At 35.9% G+C, this 22,902-nt stretch overlaps 1 protein-coding gene across 1 annotated transcript in view; it reads left to right on the top strand.

Moving 5' to 3' along the window:
• RGS22 (regulator of G protein signaling 22) overlaps positions 1-22,902 on the top strand; it is a 125,145-nt gene that overhangs the window by 50,242 nt on the left and 52,001 nt on the right. The window contains exons 10-12 of the mRNA XM_036263834.1: positions 196-310; positions 1,638-1,760; positions 2,551-2,652. Coding sequence (XP_036119727.1) covers positions 196-310; positions 1,638-1,760; positions 2,551-2,652 — 340 coding nt within the window. The remainder of the gene's footprint in view (positions 1-195; positions 311-1,637; positions 1,761-2,550; positions 2,653-22,902) is intronic.

Here is a 22,902-nt window from a genome sequence, read left to right as displayed (position 1 = left end):
CTTTCCACATACTTCACATTCTCTCATCTAATTCTTCAGGACTGGACCTGATGCTTATACTTGTGTGTTTTTTGTTTGTTTGTTTTTTTAATTATCTTACAATGCTAAGAAGCACTGCTGAGATGTGGTCACATATACACCAAAGGTGCTGAAAATATGTGTGTTGATCAGTTAGTTCTCATCCCTATAATTTAGGTCAAGGCATATGTCAGACAGCGGCAGAGTTATTCATTTAACATCTTTTACTGACATTTCTGAATGTCGGAAGCCCCAGCTGGATAGAAGATACACTTATACAGAAGAACCTTTGGTAAGTATTTTGAGGACTGATTAATCTGATTCCTTATTTAGTTGATCAATGTCCCTTGATCTTAGAGAATTTGTATTGATTTATCATAACATTTTTTCTTTACTAAACAACACACTTTATTTTTTCCTTGCAAAATAATTTTTACACAAACATTTCTTCTGTGTTTCCTTTTGCAGTACCATGTTGCTATATATTCCATTGATTACTCTTTTCAAAAACAGCTGTGTTCTGGTTTTGGTATGAGGACACTTCAAATACAAAATAAGGCCCTGTAGGATTTTTATTAAGTTTTTAACACTTGATACAAAAATAATATTTGATGTTGTATTTTGGAAGCTTAGAATTTTTATGAGGTATTTTTTGTAGTGTTGCTACCTTGAAAATGTGGATATAGCACACCAATTCTAGATGAAAATTTCACATACCCTAAGGATTATACTTTAGCTAGTAACCTTGGTAGTCCTGACATAGTCTGAACACTTAGATATAATTTTGTATAACTATTTTATTCTAAGCAAACAGTTCTCCTTTTCTTCTAATTAGGATACTTTTTCTAACAAAATAATGATATTTTAGTTTTGGAATGGCAATGGTTAGACTTCATAAAAACATTAAATTCTCACCTCAGAATTTGTTTAGTAGGGTAATAAAGAGAGAGGCAGAGACACTATAACAGAGCGAGCAAGAACCTTACTTAAACACTAAATCATTTATGCTGCAGTTATCTTAAGATTATAAAGAAGTCTGAATTCTACACAACAAATAGCAAAGAGTTAATATGAACATAGATGCCCTTTTGCACTCTAGAATCACTCTTGTGCTTGGAGAAATAGCCAGCTTTCGGTGTTTCAAGAATGGTATTAGGGTTGCCAGCATTATTGGCAGAGAAGCCCATAAATAGCAGTTTTATGAGAACTTACACATTCTGATGTCCATGACCTGAATGGGGTGAGACTATCCAGAGAGTAGCCCCTCCCTCTAAAGACTGTTAATGAGCAGCATTGGGAGGCCTTGGAGATAGTTATTTTTATAACTCTCTTGTAGCTATTATAGCAGCACCTCAAGGCTAAAATAATAGTAAACATGGAGAAAAGAGGCCACCAACAGTGATTTGGAAGACTCCTAAAATGGTATCACTGTGCCTGAGACAAGAAAATAGTTGAGGTTGGGAAGTCATTTTAACATTAAGCTTGAGATCAGGTTGGTTTAAGATAGAAAGAACCAATGGGGAAATGACAGCCTGGCAGAATTTATGAAACCCGTTGTACAATGCCATAAAAAATTACAATGTTTTGGGTGGATAATGGTCCTCTGTTTTGTTATCTAGGTTAAAACCATGGTCGATGGTGCCTTGGGAGGATTTGACATGGAAAATTTGTTGCAGTCTTTGTATGTAGAAAATAGAGCTGGATTCTTCTTTACTAAGTTCTGTGAGAATTCAGGGAATAAGGTAGAAAATAATTATTTTAAATATAATTTTATACTTTTACTTCATTTTAAAATAAGAAAGGTTGAAATAATTCAATGCTGAAATATTTATATTTTATGTTAAAATTCCCATCTCTGGTAAGAAATTTCATAGTAAATATTTAGCAAAAATTTAAACATCTCAATTATAATTTTCTTTGGTTCAGTATCCTACTAAAATTAAAAAGGAAAAGTAAAATACAGAGAGATAAGAATTGACTTGCACTGTTAACTACAGTTTATTTTCTTATAACATTGTTTCAATGTAACATATATTATATTAGAGTTGATTTCTATCAATCCTACACTTTTATATTTAATAATTATAACAATGGCAAATTACAATGGGTAGTGGCAAACTTGTTAATTTTTTAAAAAATTCAGTGTCTTCACTTTGTTCAAATGAAAAGTATTTCACTGGTTCAAATGAAGAATAGTGTTTGGTTCTGATATGTGTATTTGCCCATACATATCAAAATATGTTTAGATTTTGGGTTTATGCCAGAAGTATGTGATTATTCTTTGTTAACTAGTACACTTATTATTTTAATGACAAATTATATGAGAAGTATGCATGCAAAAATATAATGTTCTAGTGAACACCAGTAACTATTTTGAATGTTCCCAATTTGTGATAAAATATAAAACCATCTGAAGTTGAACCTGATTTATGATAACACCAAGAAGCTAATAATTATTTATATTTGAAATTAGAGCTTTGTAGAGCTTTAATAATTGGGTGGTAATAATTTACATGCTTTTCCCATCTGCAGTTGTGGAAGAACAGTGTGTACTTCTGGTTTGACCTACAGGCTTATCATCAGCTTTTCTACCAAGAAACACTTCACCCTTTTAAAGTATGCAAGCAAGCCCAAGTAAGTAGTAAATAATATTGGTTCACTGTGAAGCTCTGACTATACAGATAAATGAAAAGTTGTGTCCAGCCCCCAAAAAGAGAAATCTGGGAGTGCAAGCACAAAGGCCACAATTAAATTGTTGCCGTGGGATTACTTTATTTAAATGTCAGCAGAATATTGTTTTGTAATCTGATTTGTTGGTGCTCAATTTTATCTATTTTATTTGGTTTGCTTTATTTTCTTTTTCCTGCCAATACTTGTTCCAATAAAGAACACCCCATCTTTGTTCTTTTTTTATTCTTTTATTTATGCCTTTCTTGTTTGGTCATGAGTGATTTAAAAGAGAACCCTGAGGGAGGATTTGTAATGCATCATTGAAGTGATTGGGAGCAGAGGCATTGACAAAGCTGTTCTCTGAGCTTCCTGCAGAAATCAACTATTGGATACACTTATGCTGTTGACCATGTAAAGGGCGGGAAAGAATGTTGACTGACTCTGTGTGGTGTAGGCCCTATGTCGTCCCTGGGCTTCTGGGCTACATGTGATATAAGATACTCAGAGGGTGGAGAAAAGACTATCTCAAGACCTCCCTGAAGCAAAATAGAGGAAGGGAAAAAAAAATGGAGGTAGAACAGAGGACTCTGTGAAGGGAGACCGAGAGAGTGGCTCGTCCTCCCTCCCTCCCTCCCTCCCTCCCTTCCTTCCTTCCTTCCTTCCTTCCTTCCTTCCTTCCTTCCTTCCTTCCTTCGTGTAAGAACGAAAGGGAATAAAATTATGACTCTAGCTGACTTTTTTTTAGTTTTTTATTCTCAGGTTCTTCTGATCTTATGGAGAGAAGTCAGAAAGCCTAGAAAACTGCTAATCACTTCTATATCTGTTAAACATTTAGGTGGTCCTTAAAATCTGAAATAACCCCATTCCAGAGAAACTCTCCCTGACAATGCTGAGATTAGCTTTGTCATGTTATTTATTACCTTGCTATAATCTTATTTAGGACATCCAAGAGTACTGCTGGATGTTTGTTGTTACTTCCACCACCCTGACTCTGGCCTTAATCAGCTGACAGAACTTTGTACTTTTCACCATGAGAATAAGGCCTTCAGTTCTACATAGCCCAGCTCTGGCTCATTAAATCATGAAATTATATCTTTAATTTGCCAGTACCATTTTCTGAGACCACACAGTTAGCTCTTTTGCTTGTTAATCCTTTACCTGTAATTCTCTATTTATCCTTCTCCCCTTAACCTATTGCCCCTGTTTGCTAAAGTACCATCCATTATTTTTATTATGTTTTCACTGCTACAAAGTGTACTCCAAAAATCTTCAGTGGCTCAGTTAAGTGGTTTTTTTTGTTGTTGTTTTAACCACCATATTTCCAGGCACTTATAAAAGAGGAAATTGTATTTGAGCTTAGTAGACTTATTAACTCTTAGTAATGATATTATTCAACAGGCAATGAATAATTGTGAAACAGGATGCAGTCAAGTCTTAGTCATTCTGAGATGGACTATTCTGTTTGGGGGTTATCAAGACCCATAAACTTTTTCTTCTTTTCTAGGTTATTTTTTGGGGACTCAAAGTGGGGTGAGTGGAGGGGAGCAATGGAACAATTGGCTTTTAGAGAATAGGGGAAAATAAAAAGAAAATCATGTGATATTTTCTTACTTGTTTGCTTTCTTACTTGCTTAGTTTATTTAATTTTTGGTTAGTGGAACAATTATCTAAATTGGTTTAGGTTTTAATTATTCAGGATGTATGTGCCTCTAGATACAAGGATTTCTAATACCACAATCTATAGATTTATTTCACAGTATGCAGTACCATTCACTCCTTTATAATAGAAATGTTCCATGGCTTTCTTTAACAGTACAGCTAGAATATAGATCTTTGGATTGATAATGCCAATGGCAGAATATAATCAGAGTTGCTATGAACTTGATTTTATACATCTGACAAGTTGTATGGTAGAAGACCCAGAGTTTATTCCAAAGGCTTACATGCTTTTATGTATGCTAGTAAGCAGATTACATATCTTGAAGTTTTATTGCCTCTAAAAGTATTGTGGAAATATCTGTAGGCAAGCTAGATTGGGGGTTGGGGTGGTCAGTGACAATGATTTAGTATGACTAACTGTGGTCTAGGAGTTTGAACTAGAGTATTGGGCACACCCTGAAGATTTTCTGGCATGGCTTCAATAGAATGGTGTAGTTAGAAACTAATCGAAATGGTTTGGCAAGGAGTAAGAGAATCACCACTATAATGCAGAGATGCAGCCTTTAACTCTGGCAACAACTTGCCAGCCGACCATCTATCACTGCTCGGATTTAGAGCCTAGACTGAGTCCCAGATAATCCTGCTGCTTTTTTGACATAACATACTTGCTTCAGTGGTACAGCTCTACAGTGGAATGACGCAGGCCTGGTACCACTGTATTGGTAACGTCCATCTTTGTAGAAATCTTCCAAACAAACTGTATCCCAGGAAAAACTATGCAACTTTAGAATTTGCCACTCTCAACACATACATTTGGGATTTTAAAAAAATTAGTAAACATGTATTATTCATAAATATTATCCATATTTACATATAAGTATACATACACACGTACAAAATTAAAAATATTTTTTAATGGGAAGGAGAAAGAGAGGAAAAACAGTAAAAAGTAGAGCCTAGGAGAAAAATAGTGTAGAGAATGTAGGAATTAATGAGTCAGAGGGTAGGTAAGAATGAAATAGAAATGAGAAATAAGAGGATTGCTAGGTAAATCCACAGCACTTTTACCACAAAGATCTATTAATATAAAGATATTCTTGCAGCACTGTGAGGTTTTTGCCTCATTGCCATGAACATTAGAGTAACAATTGTTATATTCATGCATCACCTAAATCAGAGTCTATATGACATAGAAGGAAAAAGAAATCACAGAACCTGCAATTGAAACACATGAATTTCAGTCCCATTATACTAGTTATCGGCTGGGTAAACGTGGTCAAGTCAGTCACTTTAATAAGCCTCAGTTTTGTCTTTCGTAAGATGTGGGTGGTAATAATGGTTTACATTTTATTTCCTTCTATTTTCTGTTTTCATTCTTACAAGTTTAACATGCATACTAAAATTAACAAAGCACACAATTAATTGTTATATTTATCGTCCTCTCAAACAAGTGAAGGATCTTAGAACACTTTAATTCTACCATACCTCTTACATTTTACATATTATTTTTATAGCATTTTAAATTTTATTTTATATCCATCATGCAGTCATTATTTTTTTTTTAAATAATGTGTAGATTTATTCACACACAATTTTCTTGCTTACCATTGATTTTGCATCACATTCCTTTTTGGGGATTTAATTTATGAAGAACATCTTTTAGTGTTTGTTTGTTTTTTAATTAGAATTTAATTGTGGTAAAATTTTCTCAGGTTTTTTTGGTCTGAAAATATCTGTTTTATGCTCTCATTGATCATTTAGCTGAATATAGAAGCCTAGGTCAACAAGTTCTCAGAATTTTGGAAATATTATTCACTATCTTCTGGTTTCTATTGCTATTATTGCTCCTTTGAGGATGGATTCTTTTTCTCAATGTTTGCTTCTATGATCTTCTCTGACTTTGGTGCTTTGTAGTCACCTCAGTGTGTTTACTACAATTATCTTTTTTGGGTCGAAGTTGCTTCTAGGATATGAGAAATCATGTCTCATCAATTCTGGAAATCCTCAGCCATTATTTCTTTTAGCCTTTCTTCTTTTTTCTTTGGTCTGTCATTTTCAATTCCCTGTGTGGACAGTGTTTATGTTTTTCAATCCTATATCTCTCTTTCAAGTTTTTCCATCTTTTAATATCTGTGTTTTGTGTTATAAATTGAAATAGATCAACTTTCTTTTATCTGTTTTCTAGTTCATACATTATTTATTTAGATTTCAATCTGCTATTTGTGTTTTTCCAGTCTTCCTGGTGTTTATTCTCTTTGTCTTATGTTTTCATGTTCATTTATTCTTTTATTTCTTTAAGCATTTGAAACATATATTATAGTCTATAGCTGTGTTATTCATCTATTCCTGCATAACAGTATTATCATAACTTTGTGGCTTAAAACAAAACATATTTATCATCTTACAGTTTATATGGATAAGGAGTCTGGGCACAGATTTGCTGGGTCCTCTGCAAAGCTGTAAATCAAGATGTTGGCCAGGGCTGGTCTCTCATACAGTGCTCGAATGGGAAAGACCTGTTTTCAAATGCTTACGTGGTTGTTAGCAGCATTCAGTTCCTTGCAGGCCACTGGACTAAGGACTCATTTTTTTGCTGGCTGTCAGCTCGAGGCCACCTCAGCTCTGTGCTATGTGGCCCTGTCCATATTGGCAGCTCACAACATCATGGCAGCTTGCTTCTCCAAAACCAGCAAAGGAGAGAGTTTCTTAGTAAGATGGCATAACCATCTTATGTAAATAATCACATATGTGTGCTCACATAAGTCTCATCACTGTTCCTATATTCTGTTGGTTAGAAGCAAGCCATATATTAGACCCACACTTGGCAGGGGCGAGGATTACAAAAGGATATGACCACTAGGAGACACAGTGTTCATGGGAGCCACCCTAGAGTCTGGCTGCTAACAGTGTCCAGTAATTCCACGATTTGTAGTTCTTAGGAGAACTGCTTCTGCTATTCAGTATTTCTGCTGACATGGTAGATTATTTCCTTGTGTGTCTTGTAATTTTGAATTATGAGCTCTTTGGTGAGGTTAAAATTTTTTTTTCTTTATAGATTTTTAGAGAAAGAGGAAGGGAGAGATAGAAACATCGATGAGAGAGAACATCGATTGGCCACTTCCTGCATGCCCCCCACTGAGGATTTGGCCCACAACCTGGGCATGTGCCCTGACTGGGAATCAAACCAGTGACCTCTTGGTTCATGGGTCGACGCTCAGCCACTGAGTCACACCAGCTGGGCATGCTGGGCACATTTTTAATGCTTGCTTCTCATCTTGGAGTTTCCTCATTTGCCAAATATAATCTGGAAAATCAAACCACATGATGGTAAAACTCATGATAATTGATTTTCAGGAGTTTATTTATTTATTTATTTAAATTTTATTGAATTTATTGGGTTGACATTGGTTAATAAAAATATATGGGTTTCAGGTGTACAATTCTATGTTACATCATCTGTTTGTTACATTCTGTGTTCACCACCCCATCACCATGTAGCCCCCCCTTTATTCCTCTTGGACATCTGCCTACCCCCTTTCCTCTGGTAATCACCATAATTTTGTCTGTGTCTATGAGGGCTTTTTTTTTGCTTAATCCTTTCACTTTTTTTCACCCAGCCCTGCAGCCCCCTCCCCTGTGACAGCTTCTGTTCTCTATGAGTCTGTTTCTGTTTTGTTTGTTTTGTTCATTAGATTCCACATATGAGTGAAATCATGTATTTCTCTGACTGGCTTATTTCACTTAGCATAATGCTCTCCAGGTCCATCCATGCTGTCACAAATAGTAGAAGATTTCATTCTTTTTTATGCATCAGAAGTATTCCATTGTATAAATGTTCCACACCTTTTTTTATCCAATCATCCACTGATGGACACTTAGGCTGCTTTCAAATCTTGGCTATTATAAATAATGCTGCAATAGAAATAGGGCTGCCTATATTCTTTCGAATTAGTGTTTTGGGTTTCTTCAGATAAATTCCCAGAAGTGGAGATGCGGGAGTTCCATTTTTAATTTTTTGAGGTAGCTCCATACTGTTTTCCACAGTGGCTACACCAATTTGCATTCCCACCAATAGAACACGAGGGTTCCCTTTTCTCCACATTCTGGCCAATACTTGTTGTTTGTTGATTTATTGATGACAGTCATTCTGATGGGTATGAAGTGCTATTTTACTGTTGTTTTAATTTGTATTTCTCTAATGATTAGTGGCATTGAGCATCTTTTCATATGTCTATTGGCCATCTTTATATCTCCTTTGGAGAAGTGTCTATTTAGGTCCTTTGCCCATTTTTTAAATTGGATCGTTTGTTTTTTTGGTGTTGTGTTGTATAAGTTCTTTATAAATTTGGATATTAAGCCTTCACCAGATATATCATTAGAAAATATGTTCTCCCATTTAGTGAGTTATCTTTTCCTTTTATTGATAATTTCTTTTGCTGTGCAAAAACCTTTTAGTCTGATGTAGTCCCATTTGTTTATTTTTTCTTTTGTTTCCCTTACTAGAGGGAAAAATTATTGCTATGAGAAATGTCTGAGATTTTACTACCTATGTTTTCTTCTAGGATTTTTATGGTTTCAAGTCTAACATTTAAATCTTTCATCCATTTTGAGTTTATTCTGTGTGTGGTATAAGAAGGTGGTCTAGTTTCCTTTTTTTGCACATATCTGTTCAATTTTCTCTCCACCATTTACTAAATAGACTATCTTTACCCCATTGAATGTTTTTGCCTACATTGTCAAATATTAATTGATTGTAAAGTCATGGGTTTATTTCTGGGCTCTCTATTCTGTTCCATTGATGCATACCTCTGTTTTTGTGCCAGTACCATGCTGTTTTCATTGCTATGGCCTTATAGTATGGTTTGATATCAGGTAGCATGATTACTCCAACCTTTTTCTTTTTTCTCAAGATTACTATGGCTATTTAGGGTCTTTTGTGGTTCCATATAAATTTTTTGAATAATTGTTCTATGCCATTGGTATCTTGATAGGAATTGCATTGAATCTATAGATTGCTTTGGGTAGTAGGGACATTTTAATGATGTTAATTTTTCCTATTCATGAACACGGTATATGCTTCCACTAATTTGTATTTTCTTCAGTTTCTTTCTTCAGTATCTTATAATTTTCTAGGTACAGGACTTTTATGTCCTTGGTTAAATTTAATTCTAGGTGTTTTTTTATTTTTGGAAGCAATTGTGAATGGGTTTGTTTTCTTAGTTTTCCTTTCTGACAGGTCATTATTGTTGTATAAAAATTCATCTGATTTCTTAATATTTGTTTAGTATCCTGCTACTTGACTGAAATCATTTATCAGTTCTAATAGTGTTGTGGTAGAATATTTAGAGTTCTCTTTATAACTATATCATGTCATCTGCAAATAATGACATTTTACTTTTTCCTTCCCAATTTGGATACCTTTAATTTCTTCTTCTGGTCTGATTGCAGTGGCTAAGACTTCCAGTACTATGTTGAATAAAAGTGGTGAAAGCAGACATTCCTATATTGTCTCCAATCTTAAGGAAATTGCCCATTAAGTATGATGTTGGCTGTGCATTTCTTATATATGACTTTTATTGTGTTGAGGTATGTTTACTCCATTTTCACTTTGCTGACAGTTTTTATCATAAATGGGTGCTGAATTTTATCAAGTGCTTTTTCTGAATCTATTAATATGATCGTGTGGTTTTTATCCTTCATTTTGTTTATGTGGTGTATCACGTTTATTTTTTTGCAAATATTGTACCAGCTTTGCATCCCAAGAATAAATCCCACTTGATCATGGTGTATGATCTTTTTAATGTATTGCTGAATCTGGTTTGCTAATATTCTGTGGAGAATTTTAGCATCTATGTTCATCAGGGATATTGGCCTATAATTTTCTTTCTTTGGAGTGTCTTTATCTGGGTTTGGAATTAGGATAATGCTGGCCTCATAAAGTAAGCTTGGGAGTCTTTCATGTGTCGAGTTTTTTTAATAGTTTGAGAAGGATAGGTGTTGGGACTTCATTGAATGGTTTTATTTTATTTATTTTTTATCCTCACCCAAAGACATTTTTGCATTTATCTTCAGATAGAGAGGGAGGGAGAGAGGGAGGAAGAGAGAGAGAGAGAAACACATCGATGTGAGAGAGACACATCAACTGGTTGCTACCCACATGACCCCAACTGGGGCTAGGAACAAACTGCAACCAAGGTACATGCCCTTAGTGGGAACCGAACCCAGGACTCTCTGGTTCACAGGCTGATGCTCCAATCACTGAGCCAAACCTGCCAGGGCTGAATGTTTTTAAAGTTCACTTGTGAAGCTATTGGTCCAGGACTTTTGTTTATTGGGAGTTGGTTTTTGTTGTTGTTGTTGTTTTTTTATCATTACTGCTTTACTTTCAGTAGTTGTAATCTGTCTGTTCAGATTCTCTGATTCTTCCTAATTCAGTTTTGGAAGATTGTATGTTTTAGGAATTTATTTATTTTGTCCAGATTGCCCAATTTGTTGACATATAGTTGTTTGTAATATTTTCTTACAATCCATTGTATTTCTTTAGTGTCAGTTTTACTTCTGCTCTTTCATTTCTGATTTTATTTATTGGGGTTTTCTTTTTTTTTTTCTTGATGATTCTGGTTAAAGGTTTGTCAATCTTGTTTATCTTTTCAAAGAACCAGCTCTTGTTTTCATTGATCTTGTGTGTGTGTGTGTGCGTGTGTGTGTGTGTGTGTGTGTGTGTGTGTATATATATATGTATATATATATATATATATAGACTCTATTGCATTTATTTCTGCTCTGATCTTTATTATTTCCTTCCTTCTACTCACTTTGGGCTTTTTATTATTATTATTTTTATTTTTTCCGGTTTCTTTAAGTGTAAGGTTAGATGGTTAATTTGAGCTTTTTCTTGTTTCTTTTTTTAATTATTTTTATCTATTTGTTTTTGTTACAGATGTTTTTCCTTTTTTTCCCATTGACACCCTCCTCCCTATCCCCCCTGCCCCATCCCCAGCTTTGTTGTCTATGTCCATTGGTTATACATACATGCATATAAGTTCTGTGGTTTATCTCCCCTCCCCAACACCCCCTCTTCTGAGGTTTGTCAGTCTGTACCCTACCTCTATGTCTCTGCGTCAATTTTGTTTATCAGTTTGTTTAGTTCAGTATATTCCTCAAATAAGTGAGATCATGTGATATTTGTCTTTCTCTGCTTGGCTTGTTTCGCTTAGCATAATACTCTCCAGGTCCCTCCATGTTATCTCAAAGAATAAGAGATCTTTCTTTCTTACAGCTGCATAGTATTCCATTGTGTACATGTACCACAGCTTTTTTATGCACTCATTTACTGATGGACACTTGGGTTGTTTCCAGATCTTAGCTATTGTATTGAGATTGGCTTATAACACTATGAATTCCTTTCTTAGGATTACTTTCCCTGTGTCCCATAGATTTTTAGTTGTTGTGGAGAATTTTCATTTTCTTTTATTTCCAGGTATCTTTAGATTTCTTTCTTGATCTCCATATTATTGCATTCATTAATTACTAACATGTTATTTAGCCTTTATTTATGTGTTTATCTTTCAGTTTGTTTTTTGTGATTGATTTCTAGTTTCATGCCATTATGGTCAGAGAAGATGCTTGATATGATTTCAATCCTCTTAAATTTACTGAGACTTATTTTGTTTCCTAACATGTGGTCTATCCTTGAAAATGTTCCATGTGTACTTGAAAAGAATGTATAGTCTGCTGCTTTGTGGTGAAATGATCTGAAGATATAAATTAAATACATTTGATGTAGTATGTCATTTAAGGCTGCTGTCTCCTTGTTGATCTTCTGTTTGGAAGATCTATTCATTGATATCAAGGGGGTGTTAAAATCCCTTATTATGACTATATTACTGTTAATCTATTCCTTTATGTCCATCAAGATTTGTTTTACATATTTAGGTGCTCTTATGTTGGGTACATAAATATTTACAAGGGTTATATCCTCTTTTAGATTGCACCCTTTATTGTTATGTAGTGTCCTTTTTCTTGTCTCTTTCTGTAGCCTTTGTTTTATAGTCTAGTTTGTCAGATAACAGTATTGCTGCCTTAGAAAACCTCCCGCTCTATCTGAACAAAAAATGGAAAAATGTCCTCGGGTGAGGATAAAAAAATAAATAAATAAAATAAAATACTTTTTCTTTATTGATTTTAGAGACAGAGGAAGGGAGAAGGAGAGAGAGATAGAAACATCGATGAAAGAGAACATCGGTTGGTCGCCTCCTGCATGCCCCGCACTGGGGATGTGCCCTGATCAGGAATTGAACTGGTGACCTCTTGGTACATGGGTCGACGCTCAACTGCTGAGCCACACCAACCTAGCTAATTCATTTACATTTAAAGTGGTTATTGATAGGTACATATTTATTGCCATTTTATTCTTTTTTTAATTGTGATTTTATTTTATAATTATTATTTTTTTATTAATTTATTTTTGTTACAGATGTTTCTCCTTTTTTCCCCATTGACATCCTCCTCTCCATTTCCCCTATTCCATCCCCATCTTTGTTGTCCATGTCCATTGGTTATGTGTACATGCATATAAGTTCTATGGTTTATCTCTTCCCTCTCCCCCACCCCCTCTTCTGACGGTTGTCAGTCTGTAACCTACTTCCACATCTCTGGGTCTACCCTGTTCCTCAGACTGTTATGTTCATTATATTCCACAAATAAGTGAGATCATGTGATATTTGTCTTTCTCTGCTTGGCTACTTTGCTTAAGATAATACTCTCCAGGTCCATCCACGTCGTCTCAAAGGATAAGAGATCTTTCTTTCTTACAGCTGCATAGTACTCCATTGTGTATATGTACCACTGCTTTTTTATCCATTCGTCTACCGATGGACACTTGGGCTGTTTCCAGATTTTAGCTATTGTAAATAGTGCTGCTACAAACATGGGGGTACATATGTTTTTTCTGATTGGTGTTTTAGGCTTCTTAGGGTATATTCCTAGAAGTGGGATCACTGGGTCAAATGGAAGTTCAATTTTTAATTTTTTGAGGTAACACCATATTGTTTTCCATAGTGGCTGCACCAGTCTGCATTCCCACCAGCAGTATACTAGAGTCCCCTTTTCTCCACACCCTCGCCAGCACTTGTTGTTTGATGATTTGTTGATGTCGGCCATTCTGACAGGTGTGAGATGATACCTCATTGTTGTTTTAATTTGCATCTCTCTGATGATTAGTGATGTTGAGCATTTATTCATTTGTCTCTTAGCCATATGTGTGTTCTGTTTGGAGAGGTGTCTATTTAGTTCCTCTGCCCATTTTTTAATTGGGTTCTTTGTCTTCCTTTTGTTGAGTTGTATGAGCACTCTTTATATTTTGGAAATTAACCCCTTATCAGATGTATCATTGGCAATGATGTTCTCCCATACAGTGGGTTCCCTTTCCATTTTGATGCTTGTTTCTTTTGCTGTGCAGAAGCTTTTTATTTTTTTATTTTGTATCCTCACCCGAGGACATTCTTTCATTTTTTTGTTCAGACAGAGTGGGACGGAGAGAGAGGAAGAGAGAGAAAAACATCGACGTGAAAGGGACACATTGAGTGGCTGCCACCCACGTGACCCAACCAGGGCCAGGGACAAACTGCAACTGAGGTACATGCCCTTAGCAGGAACCGAACCCGGGTCTCTCGGGACCGCAGGCTGACGCTCTAACCGCTGAGCCAAACCGGCCAGGGCCAGAAGCTTTTTAGTTTGATGTCATCCCATGTGTTTATTTTTGCTTTGTTTCTGTTGCCCTAGGTGATGTATCAGTGAAAATTCTGCTGCGTATGATGTCCAAAATTTTGTTGTTTACATTTTTCTAGGATTTTTATGGATTCACAAGTCACATATAAGTCTTTTATTGATTTTGAGTTTATTCTTGTGTATGGTGTAAGTCGGTGGTCTAGTTTCATTTTTTTCATGTAGCTGTCCAATTTTCCCAACACCATTTATTAAAGAGGCTGTCTTTATTCCATTGTAAGCTCTTGCCACCTTGGTCAAATATTAATTGAGCATAATGTCTTGGGTCCATTTCTGGGTTCTCTGTTCTGTTCCACTGGTCTATATGCCTGTTCTTGTGCCAGTTCCAGGCTGTTTTGTTTACAGTGGCTTTGTAGTATAACCTGAAATCTGGTATTGTGATCCCTCCTACTTTGTTCTTCTTTTTCAAGATGGCTGTAGCTATTCGGGTTTTTTTTTTTTTTTTTGGTTCCATATAAACTTTTGAAGTTTTTGTTCTAGTTCTGTGAAATATGTCATTAGTATTATAATGGGGATTGCATTGAATCTATAGATTGCTTTGAGTAGTATGGACATTTTAATGATGTTAATTATTTCAATCCATGAACAAGGTATATTCTTCCACTTTTTTATATCTTCCTCTGTTTCTTTTTTCAATGTCCTATAGTTTTCTGCAAATAGGTCCTTTACTTCTTTGGTTAAGTTTATTCCTAGGGATCTTATTTATTTATTTTTTTTACCACAATGGTAAATGTGATTTTTTTTTTAGTTTCTCTTTCTGTGAGTTCATTATTGGTGTATAAGAATGCCATCAATTTCTTGATGTTCATTTTGTATCCTGCTACCTTGCCAAATTCTTATTAAATCTAGTAGATTTTTGATGGATTCTTTAGGGTTTTCTATGTACAATATCATGTCATCTGCAGATAATGACAGTTTCACTTCCTCCTTTCCAGTTAGGATCCTTTTTATTTTTTCTTCACATCTAATTGCTCTGGCTAAAACTTCCAGTACTATGTTAAATAAGAGTGGTGAAAGTGGGCATCCCTGTCTTGTTCCTGTTCTTAAGGAAAATACTTTATTTTCTGCCCATTGATTATGATATTAACTGTAGGTTTTTCATATATGGCCTTTATTATGTCAAGATATGATCTCTCTATTCCCACATTGCTGAGCATTTTTATCAGAAATTTATTGATTTGTGAATATTGTACCATCCTTGCATCCCTGGGTTGAACCCCACTTGGTCATGGTGAATAATTTTTTTAATGTATTGCTGGATCCGATTTGGTAATATTTTGTTAAGGATTTTGGCATCTATGTTCATCAGGATATTGGCCTGTAGTTTTCTTTCTTTGTAGTGTCTTTATCTGGCTTTGGAATTAGAATTATGCTGACCTCATAAAACAAATTTGGAAGTGTTTCGTCTTCTTACATTTTTTGGAATAATTTGAGGAGAATGGGTATTAGTTCTTCTTTGAATGTTCAGTAATACTCCCCTGTGAAGCCATCTTGGCCTGGACTTTTGTTTGCTGGGAGACTCTTGATTACATCTTCAATTTCCTTAGTTGTTATTGGTCTGTTTAAGTTTTCCATCTTTTCCTGGTTCAGTTTTGGGAGACTATGTGTTTCTAGAAATTTGTCCATTTCGCCTTGGTTGTCCAATTTGTTGGTGTATAATTGTTCGTTGTATTTATTAATGAGACTTTGTATTTCTGTGGTGTCAGTTGTTACTTCTCTTTCATTTCTGATTTTGTTTATTTGGGTCCTCTCTCTTTGTTTTTTGGTGAGTCTAGCTAAGGGCTCATCAATCATGTTTATCTTTTCAAAGAACCAGCTCTTTGTTTCATTGATCTTTTGAATTGTTTTTTTTTTTTTTTAGTCTATGTCATTTATTTCTGCTATTTATATCTTTACTATTTCTTTCCTTTTACTTGCTCTGGGTTTTTCCTTTAGTTTGCTTTCTAGTTCTTTGAGTTGTGAGGTTAGATCGTCAACTAGAAATTTTTTTTTTTTTTTTTTATCCTCACCCGAGGATATTTTTCCATTTTTTGTACAGATAGAGTGGGAGGGAGAGAGAGGAAGGGAGAGAGAGAGAGAAACATCGACGTGAAGGGACACATCGAGTGGCTGCCACCCGCACGACCAACCAGGGTCGGGGACAAACTGCAACCGAAGTACGTGCCCTTAGCGGGAATCGAACCCGGGTCTCTCCGGACCGCAGGCCGACGCTCTAACCGCTGAGCCAAACTGGTCAGGGCTAGAAATTTTTCTTGTTTCTTGATGTAGGCCTATAGTGCTATGAACTTCTCTCTCAGGACTGTTTTGCTATGTCCCATAGATTTTGTATTGTTTGGTGTTAATATTCATTGGTTTCCAGGAAGTTTTTAATTTCTTCCTTGATCTCCTTGGTAAACCATTCATTGTTTAATAATATGCTACTTAGCCTCCAAGTATTTATATGTTTTTGCACGTTTTTGTTGTAATCAATTTCTAGTTTCATGCTATTGTGATCTGAGAAGATGCTTATATGATTTCAGTCTTTTTGAACTTGTAGAGACTTAGTTTGTGTCCTAACATGTGGTCTGTCTTTGAGAATATCCCATGTGCACTTGAGAAGAATGTGAATTCTGCAGTTTGGGGTGCACTTTTATGTAGATATCTGTTAAATCCATTTGATCTAGTGCATCATTTAGAGTCTCTGTGTCCTTGTTAATTTTTTGTCTGGAGGCTTCAGTGATGTCAGTCAGGGGGGTGTTGAAGTCCCCTGCTATGATTGTATTGCTGTCAATTTCTTCTTTGAAGTCCTCCACAACTTTTAAAATGTATTTTGGTTCTCCTATATTGGGTGCATATATGTTTACCAAGGTTATATCTTCCTGTTGGATAGATCCTTTCAATATTATGTAGTGGCCTTCTTTGTCTCTAGTTATGGCCTTCATTTTGAAGTCTATTTTATTATATATGAGTATTGCTACCTCAGATCTTTTTTTCCTTTCCATTTTCTTGGAAGTTTTTTTCCATCCTTCACTTTTAACCTATGCAAGTTTTTTGTTATGAGGTGGGTCTCTTGTAAACAACATATATATGAGCCATGCTTTCTTATCCAATCGGTTACTCAGTGCTTTTAATAGGAGCATTTAATCCATTTACATTTAAGGTTATTATTGATATATACTTATTTATTGCCATTTTTGTTTATTGTGGTTATAGTTTTCTTCCTACTAAATGAAATCTTGACATTTGGAAATCCCACTATTGATATCTCCACTTAGTAATTTGACAGCTTGGAAATATTCTGGCCCACTGTTCTAGTGAGAGACTTTTTGCTTCTATATATATACATTCCTACAAAGAAATCACGTGACAGGCAAATAAATCAGTTTGAGTGTCTGCCCCTATCTACCCTGGGTCTATAATGCTATCACCAGTTTACTCTTGTGTTTGCAAAATTTTACAAAAGAAAAAGGAAACACAAAAGCTGAGTTCAGTACATGTCATCAGACCTATACCATGCGTTGGTGATGTACCATAAGTTGTGATGTAATAGTAGTGAAAAAATTTATTAATGTGTTCATTTGGCAATTATTTATTGCAATCCTTCTCATCTTCTCTTGCCTCAAATCACTTCAACTTTCCATTAGGTGATCTTGGACACAGTGTGGGTCCAAATGAAGTTCACACATGTTGTGTGTCAGAACCCTACCAAAGGGTTCTACATTATGTCCATGGATTTAGCCCCTGTGTTCCTGCTCCTGTTTCTATTACTGTAGAATGAGGAAATCAATATAAACTGGATAGCAGTTTGACCAGCAATTGCAAGCACAATTTACCTTTGCCTGAATAATTTTATTGATAGCTCCACAAACATTTATCAAACAGCTAGCATATACAAGGCTCTGATCTATGGCAGGAACACTTCGGTTAACAAAGCACACATAGGTGCTGCCACCCAAGTGCTATCAAGGTTCAAGAATGTGCTCTTTTGCCTTGGCCAGTTTGGCACAGTGGTGAGAATGTCAGCCTGCAGACCAAAGAGTCACAGGTTTGATTCCAGTCAAGGGTCTGTACCTTGGTTGCAGTTTGGTCCCATGCCCTGGTTGGGGTTGTGCAGGAGGCAACCAATTAATGTGTCTCTCTCACTTCGATGTTTCTCTCTCTTTCTTTCTCTCTCTCACTCACACTCTGTCTGAAAATAAGTGGAAAAGTATTTTCGGTTCAGGATTTAAAAAAAAGAATGTGCTCTTCTTTTGTCGACTTTTCCAGAGAACCCTAGAAAGATTAAGAAGAGGCCATGTAATTGTTTCCCCATAAAAATCTTCATTGTAATGACAATGTTTTCAATGACGTCTGAGCTAATTTTAGGTAATCAAAACCTTGGGTGTTAACCACAGATATCTTTGGAAAAACTTTTGGCATAAGATAGGCAGTGTAGAAGATTTTTCTGATACTCTATTTTTTTCTTGCTTGCTGTCATCCATTACCTTAATTGTTTAGCTCCCTTTCCTTGCTTGGTATTTACAGGACTTAAATACTTCAGGGTGGTCCTGACATTTTCACTATAGTGCTGTGAGCTAAGTGCTCCTTCTCTAGGCTGATGATGTATTTTCAGGTGCACTAACAGAGTTTGTTATTTCTTTATACAGCAGCAGCATTAAGAACCAAGCAGTGTTTTCTAAAAGATGAATAGGCATGGGTGAGGGGTGAGGTTGGAATGGTGGTTAAATATGGAAATCATGTGCCTCTTTATAGCTTTATGGTAAATGTCAGTGTCTTTATAATTAGGTTGTGTCTTGATTTCTGGGCAATTATTACTAAGGCTTTGTTAAAGTATTTGTTTTTGTTACCAGAGAGATGGTGTCACAAGTAGCAGTCAGGCTTGGAATCCCGAGCACTATGAATCACCGAGCACAGAATCAGCCTGGTTCTCATTTGGCAATCCCGTTTCATTGTGCTTGCTAGTGAAGTGATTCAGGAAGGACATGTAGCAGCCAGCTTTCTGGCTTATAGTTCTTCATTCATGTCCCCTCTTCCTGATGTTTATACCAGCTATCCACATTCAGTCGTAATATTTTGAATACTATAGGATTATGGACCAAAATAGGATTGCTAAAGATCCTTTTTTGTTGTTTTTAGTCCTCACCTGAGGATATTTTTTCATTGATTTTTAGATAGAGTGGAAGGGAGGGAGAGAAACATCAATATGAGATAGACACATCAATTGGTTGCCTCCTGCACAACTCCGACCAGGGCTGGGGATTGAACTGCAACCCAGGTACGTTCCCTTGACCAGAATCAACCCAAGACCCTTTGGTCCTCGGGCCAACGCTCTAACCACTGAGCAAAACCAGCCAGGGTTTCAGTGATCCTCTTTTAACCCTCTTGTTTCCAGAAAAGCCAACCATGCACTTCTCTAAACCATAACTATTATTATACCTGACATTTATTTAATGTTTACTATCTGTTAGGTTCTATAATGATCACTTTACAGGAGTTACTTTTTTAAATTCTTGACAATCCTAAGAGGTAGATATTGGTATTATCCCCATATTATAGTTTAGGAAATTGAGATTTAGACAAGTTGAAGACTTTCCTAAGGCCATCCATGTAGCAATTAGTAAGCTTGGAATTAGAACCAAGTATTCTGAATCAAGACTTTATATTCTTAACTTCTAAGTCATTGCTTTCTTATTAGTTGTCTCTTTAAAAAAAAGTATCTGTTTATCACCTTGTTTAATCTTTTACTTTAATATCTTAAAATATCTTTATGAAACCCTGGCTGTATTGGCTCAGCAGTTAGAGCGTCGGCCCTCGGACCAATGAGTTACGGGTTTGATTCTGGTCAAGAGCACGTGCCTCCGTTGCGGTTCATCCTCAGCCCTGGTTGGGTCATTCGGGAGGCAGCCACTCAGTGTGTCCCTTTCACGTCAATGTTTCTCCCTCTCTCTCTCGCTCCCACTCTATCTGAACAAAGGTGGAAGAACGTCCTTGGGTGAGGATTAAAAAAAATCTTTATGAACATTAAATATCAAATTTCACCCTCAACATTTTCTCCCACTGGACTGTAAGTTTCATGAAGATAGTCTGCTTGGTTTATGTTGTATATTTGTATTCTTAGCAACATATTGTAAACCTAATTATAGATAATAATTGATTATTTGTATATGACTGCCAGCCAGGTGTTTTTACTTAAACATTTTTAGATAAAATAGTTTAATGAACCCCCATATACCATCACCTAGCTTCAGCAATGATCAACATTCTGTCTTTCTAGACATACTATGTTTATAAGCCAAGTTTGCTCTTTAAAAAGAACTCTTAACAAATTTCACTGGAGCAACATTGAAGTCTCCCAGCCCCCTTCCACCTTGCCCACAGAACTAAACTATGAAATCAGTGTGAAATAATTCAGAGCAGATATGGCAGTGGTCAAGAGACAGAAGGGATTCACCAGCCTGAAAAGCTTGCAGTGAAGGAACCAATACATCTAAGGAAACATGTTCTAGTCAAGAGGGGGCACTGGTCAGCGGCATTGCAGAAAGGGACGTGTCTCAGAGGCAGACCTTGCCAATGCACTTGAAAGCACTACCCCAACCAAGCTATCTACTCTCTGAGCACCTGGTCAGCCTGATAGATCCCGATGGAGGGACCATTCACAGGGATCAGAGTTAACTTCCCTTATTCTGACTCTAAGCAACGTGCTCCATTTAAGCTTGCTTTCCCAGGTGATGTGCTGGTTAGTGTAAATATCCAACCCATCTCCGTTGGTTTTTCACTGTGAAGTAATCCCTCAATGCCCTGGTTTCATGTATCAGTCTCTCGTGCTTTGCTGGCATAGATTAGCTTCCCTTTTCCACAGGTTTATTTTTTTTTAAGCCAAAAATGTTAATATAGTCATGCTTTTCTCATTGAATTATACTTTGTTCAGTGAGTTTTAAGAAATTATTTTTATTGGAGGTTAAATAATTCTATTAGTTTAAATACATATTTTGTTTTCATGAGTTAAAAGGTTTTTTTGTTTGCCCTGGCTGGTTTTGCTCAGTGGTTAGAGCGTCAGCCTGCAGAATGAAGGGTCTCAGGTTTGGTTCCCAGTCAAGGGCATGTGCGTGGGTTTCAGTTTGATTCCCAGCCCTAGTTGGGGTCATGCAGGAAGCAACCAATTGATGTCTCTCTCTCACATCAATGTTTCTCTTTCTTTCCCTTCCTCCCTTCTACTCTGTCAAAAATCAGTGGAAAAGTGTCCTCGCATGAGGATTAACAACAACAACAACAACAGAACAAACCAAAAAAAAGGGTGGGTGTGTGTGTGTGTGTGTGTGAATAAATAAAATGATCAAAATGCATATTTGTTCCTTAGGTTGCCTTAAACTGCTTAGTAAACATATTTTTTGTGTGTAAAATTGTTTACTTTATTCAATCATATATTAATTAATTTTGCTTAAAATTGGCCCATTGTTAGTCTTAAACTTAGTCTATTTTGTCCCTGAGTTTGTGGTTTGGTTTTGGCTTTACTTAACGTGTTCTGTTTTCCCTTCTGAATTTTCATTCTGTCCACAATGATTCAAGTTTGTTTAATTCTTTTATCCTATTGGCATTTTCTTAGGTTCTCTTTTGCATCGAGTTCTCCTTAGTAGAGTCTGAGTAACTGCCAGACACTCTCAATTTGATTGTCATCACATTATCTTTTTTATGCAACTCCATCTTGTGTTGATCTCTGTAGTAGTTTGAGTCTCAGTATCAGGATGTTGCAATCTCTAGATCCCATTTTTAACATTCCTAATTGAAAAACCCCAAGGTCCTTCACATGAAAATCCATTTGTGGAAAGCTCCATCTGTAATTTATTCCCTCTCAGCAAAGCTGCTCAGTAATGTTTTTGAGCTCCTACTGGGATATGAGAGGTCATTAAAAATCATCATTTTTTCCTCCTCTTCCAGAAGAAAAAATTGGATTGCTTAAACTCGCTTGTTATTTTCTTTTTCTGCCTCATATGAACTCAGATAATGATGTTCTATGCCTGCTAGAGCTGTGAATGGTTATGAAAACAGACTGCTCTTTTTGCCGAAGTAAATATTTTATGATTTCTGAAAGTGTTCTGTATCAGGGCATTTATATTCCTTTTATAAACTCCTCTAGGGACCCTTTAGTTTTTTGGTGTGGTTTCATCTTATTGTTTCGTGTAAATTCCAAGAATAGAATTATTGAGCCAAGTTGAGAAGATCCTATGTTACTTGCTATTTGCCTTCAAGTATAGCAATATGTTATTTTATTGTTGTTGTCACAGTGTAGTGGACATTTGTTCTATTGTGTTTAAGACTATCTGTGAAGTGATTTTGGTCTCTTTGGGATCCAGACACTGCATCATGACCCAGTAATACCACTTTTATTTCTCATGATGCTTTCAGTGTTTCTTATTTGTAGCTATCCCTTGTACTTTCTCATGAGAACAAGTTAGCAAGTTCTTCCCCATTAAACTCTTACCTCTTCTGATTTACTAATCAAACTAAAGTTAAATTTAGTATTTTAATCTTAGCTTTTTTCTCTTCTAAATAAATACTATCCAAAATGTAAACAATTTAAAAGAAAAACTTGTTTGCCCTCCTCTTGTAGTTCAGCTTTATTTTACTATTGAAAGGAACTTTACTGTATCCATATTTTTAAAAAATGGGTGTCAGTTAAACAGTATTTAAGTATACTGTGCTATAAATGGGCATATTCTGGTGTGAACTGGTATATTCTGATATGTGGCTTTGCCTCCAGTGAATCAGTTGGTGTCATTTGTTTTTTTCCTA

Source organism: Molossus molossus, unplaced genomic scaffold, assembly GCF_014108415.1.
Source record: "Molossus molossus isolate mMolMol1 unplaced genomic scaffold, mMolMol1.p scaffold_m16_p_16, whole genome shotgun sequence".
Taxonomy (NCBI): Eukaryota; Metazoa; Chordata; class Mammalia; order Chiroptera; family Molossidae; genus Molossus; species Molossus molossus.
This window is presented reverse-complemented; position numbering and strand designations above follow the sequence as displayed.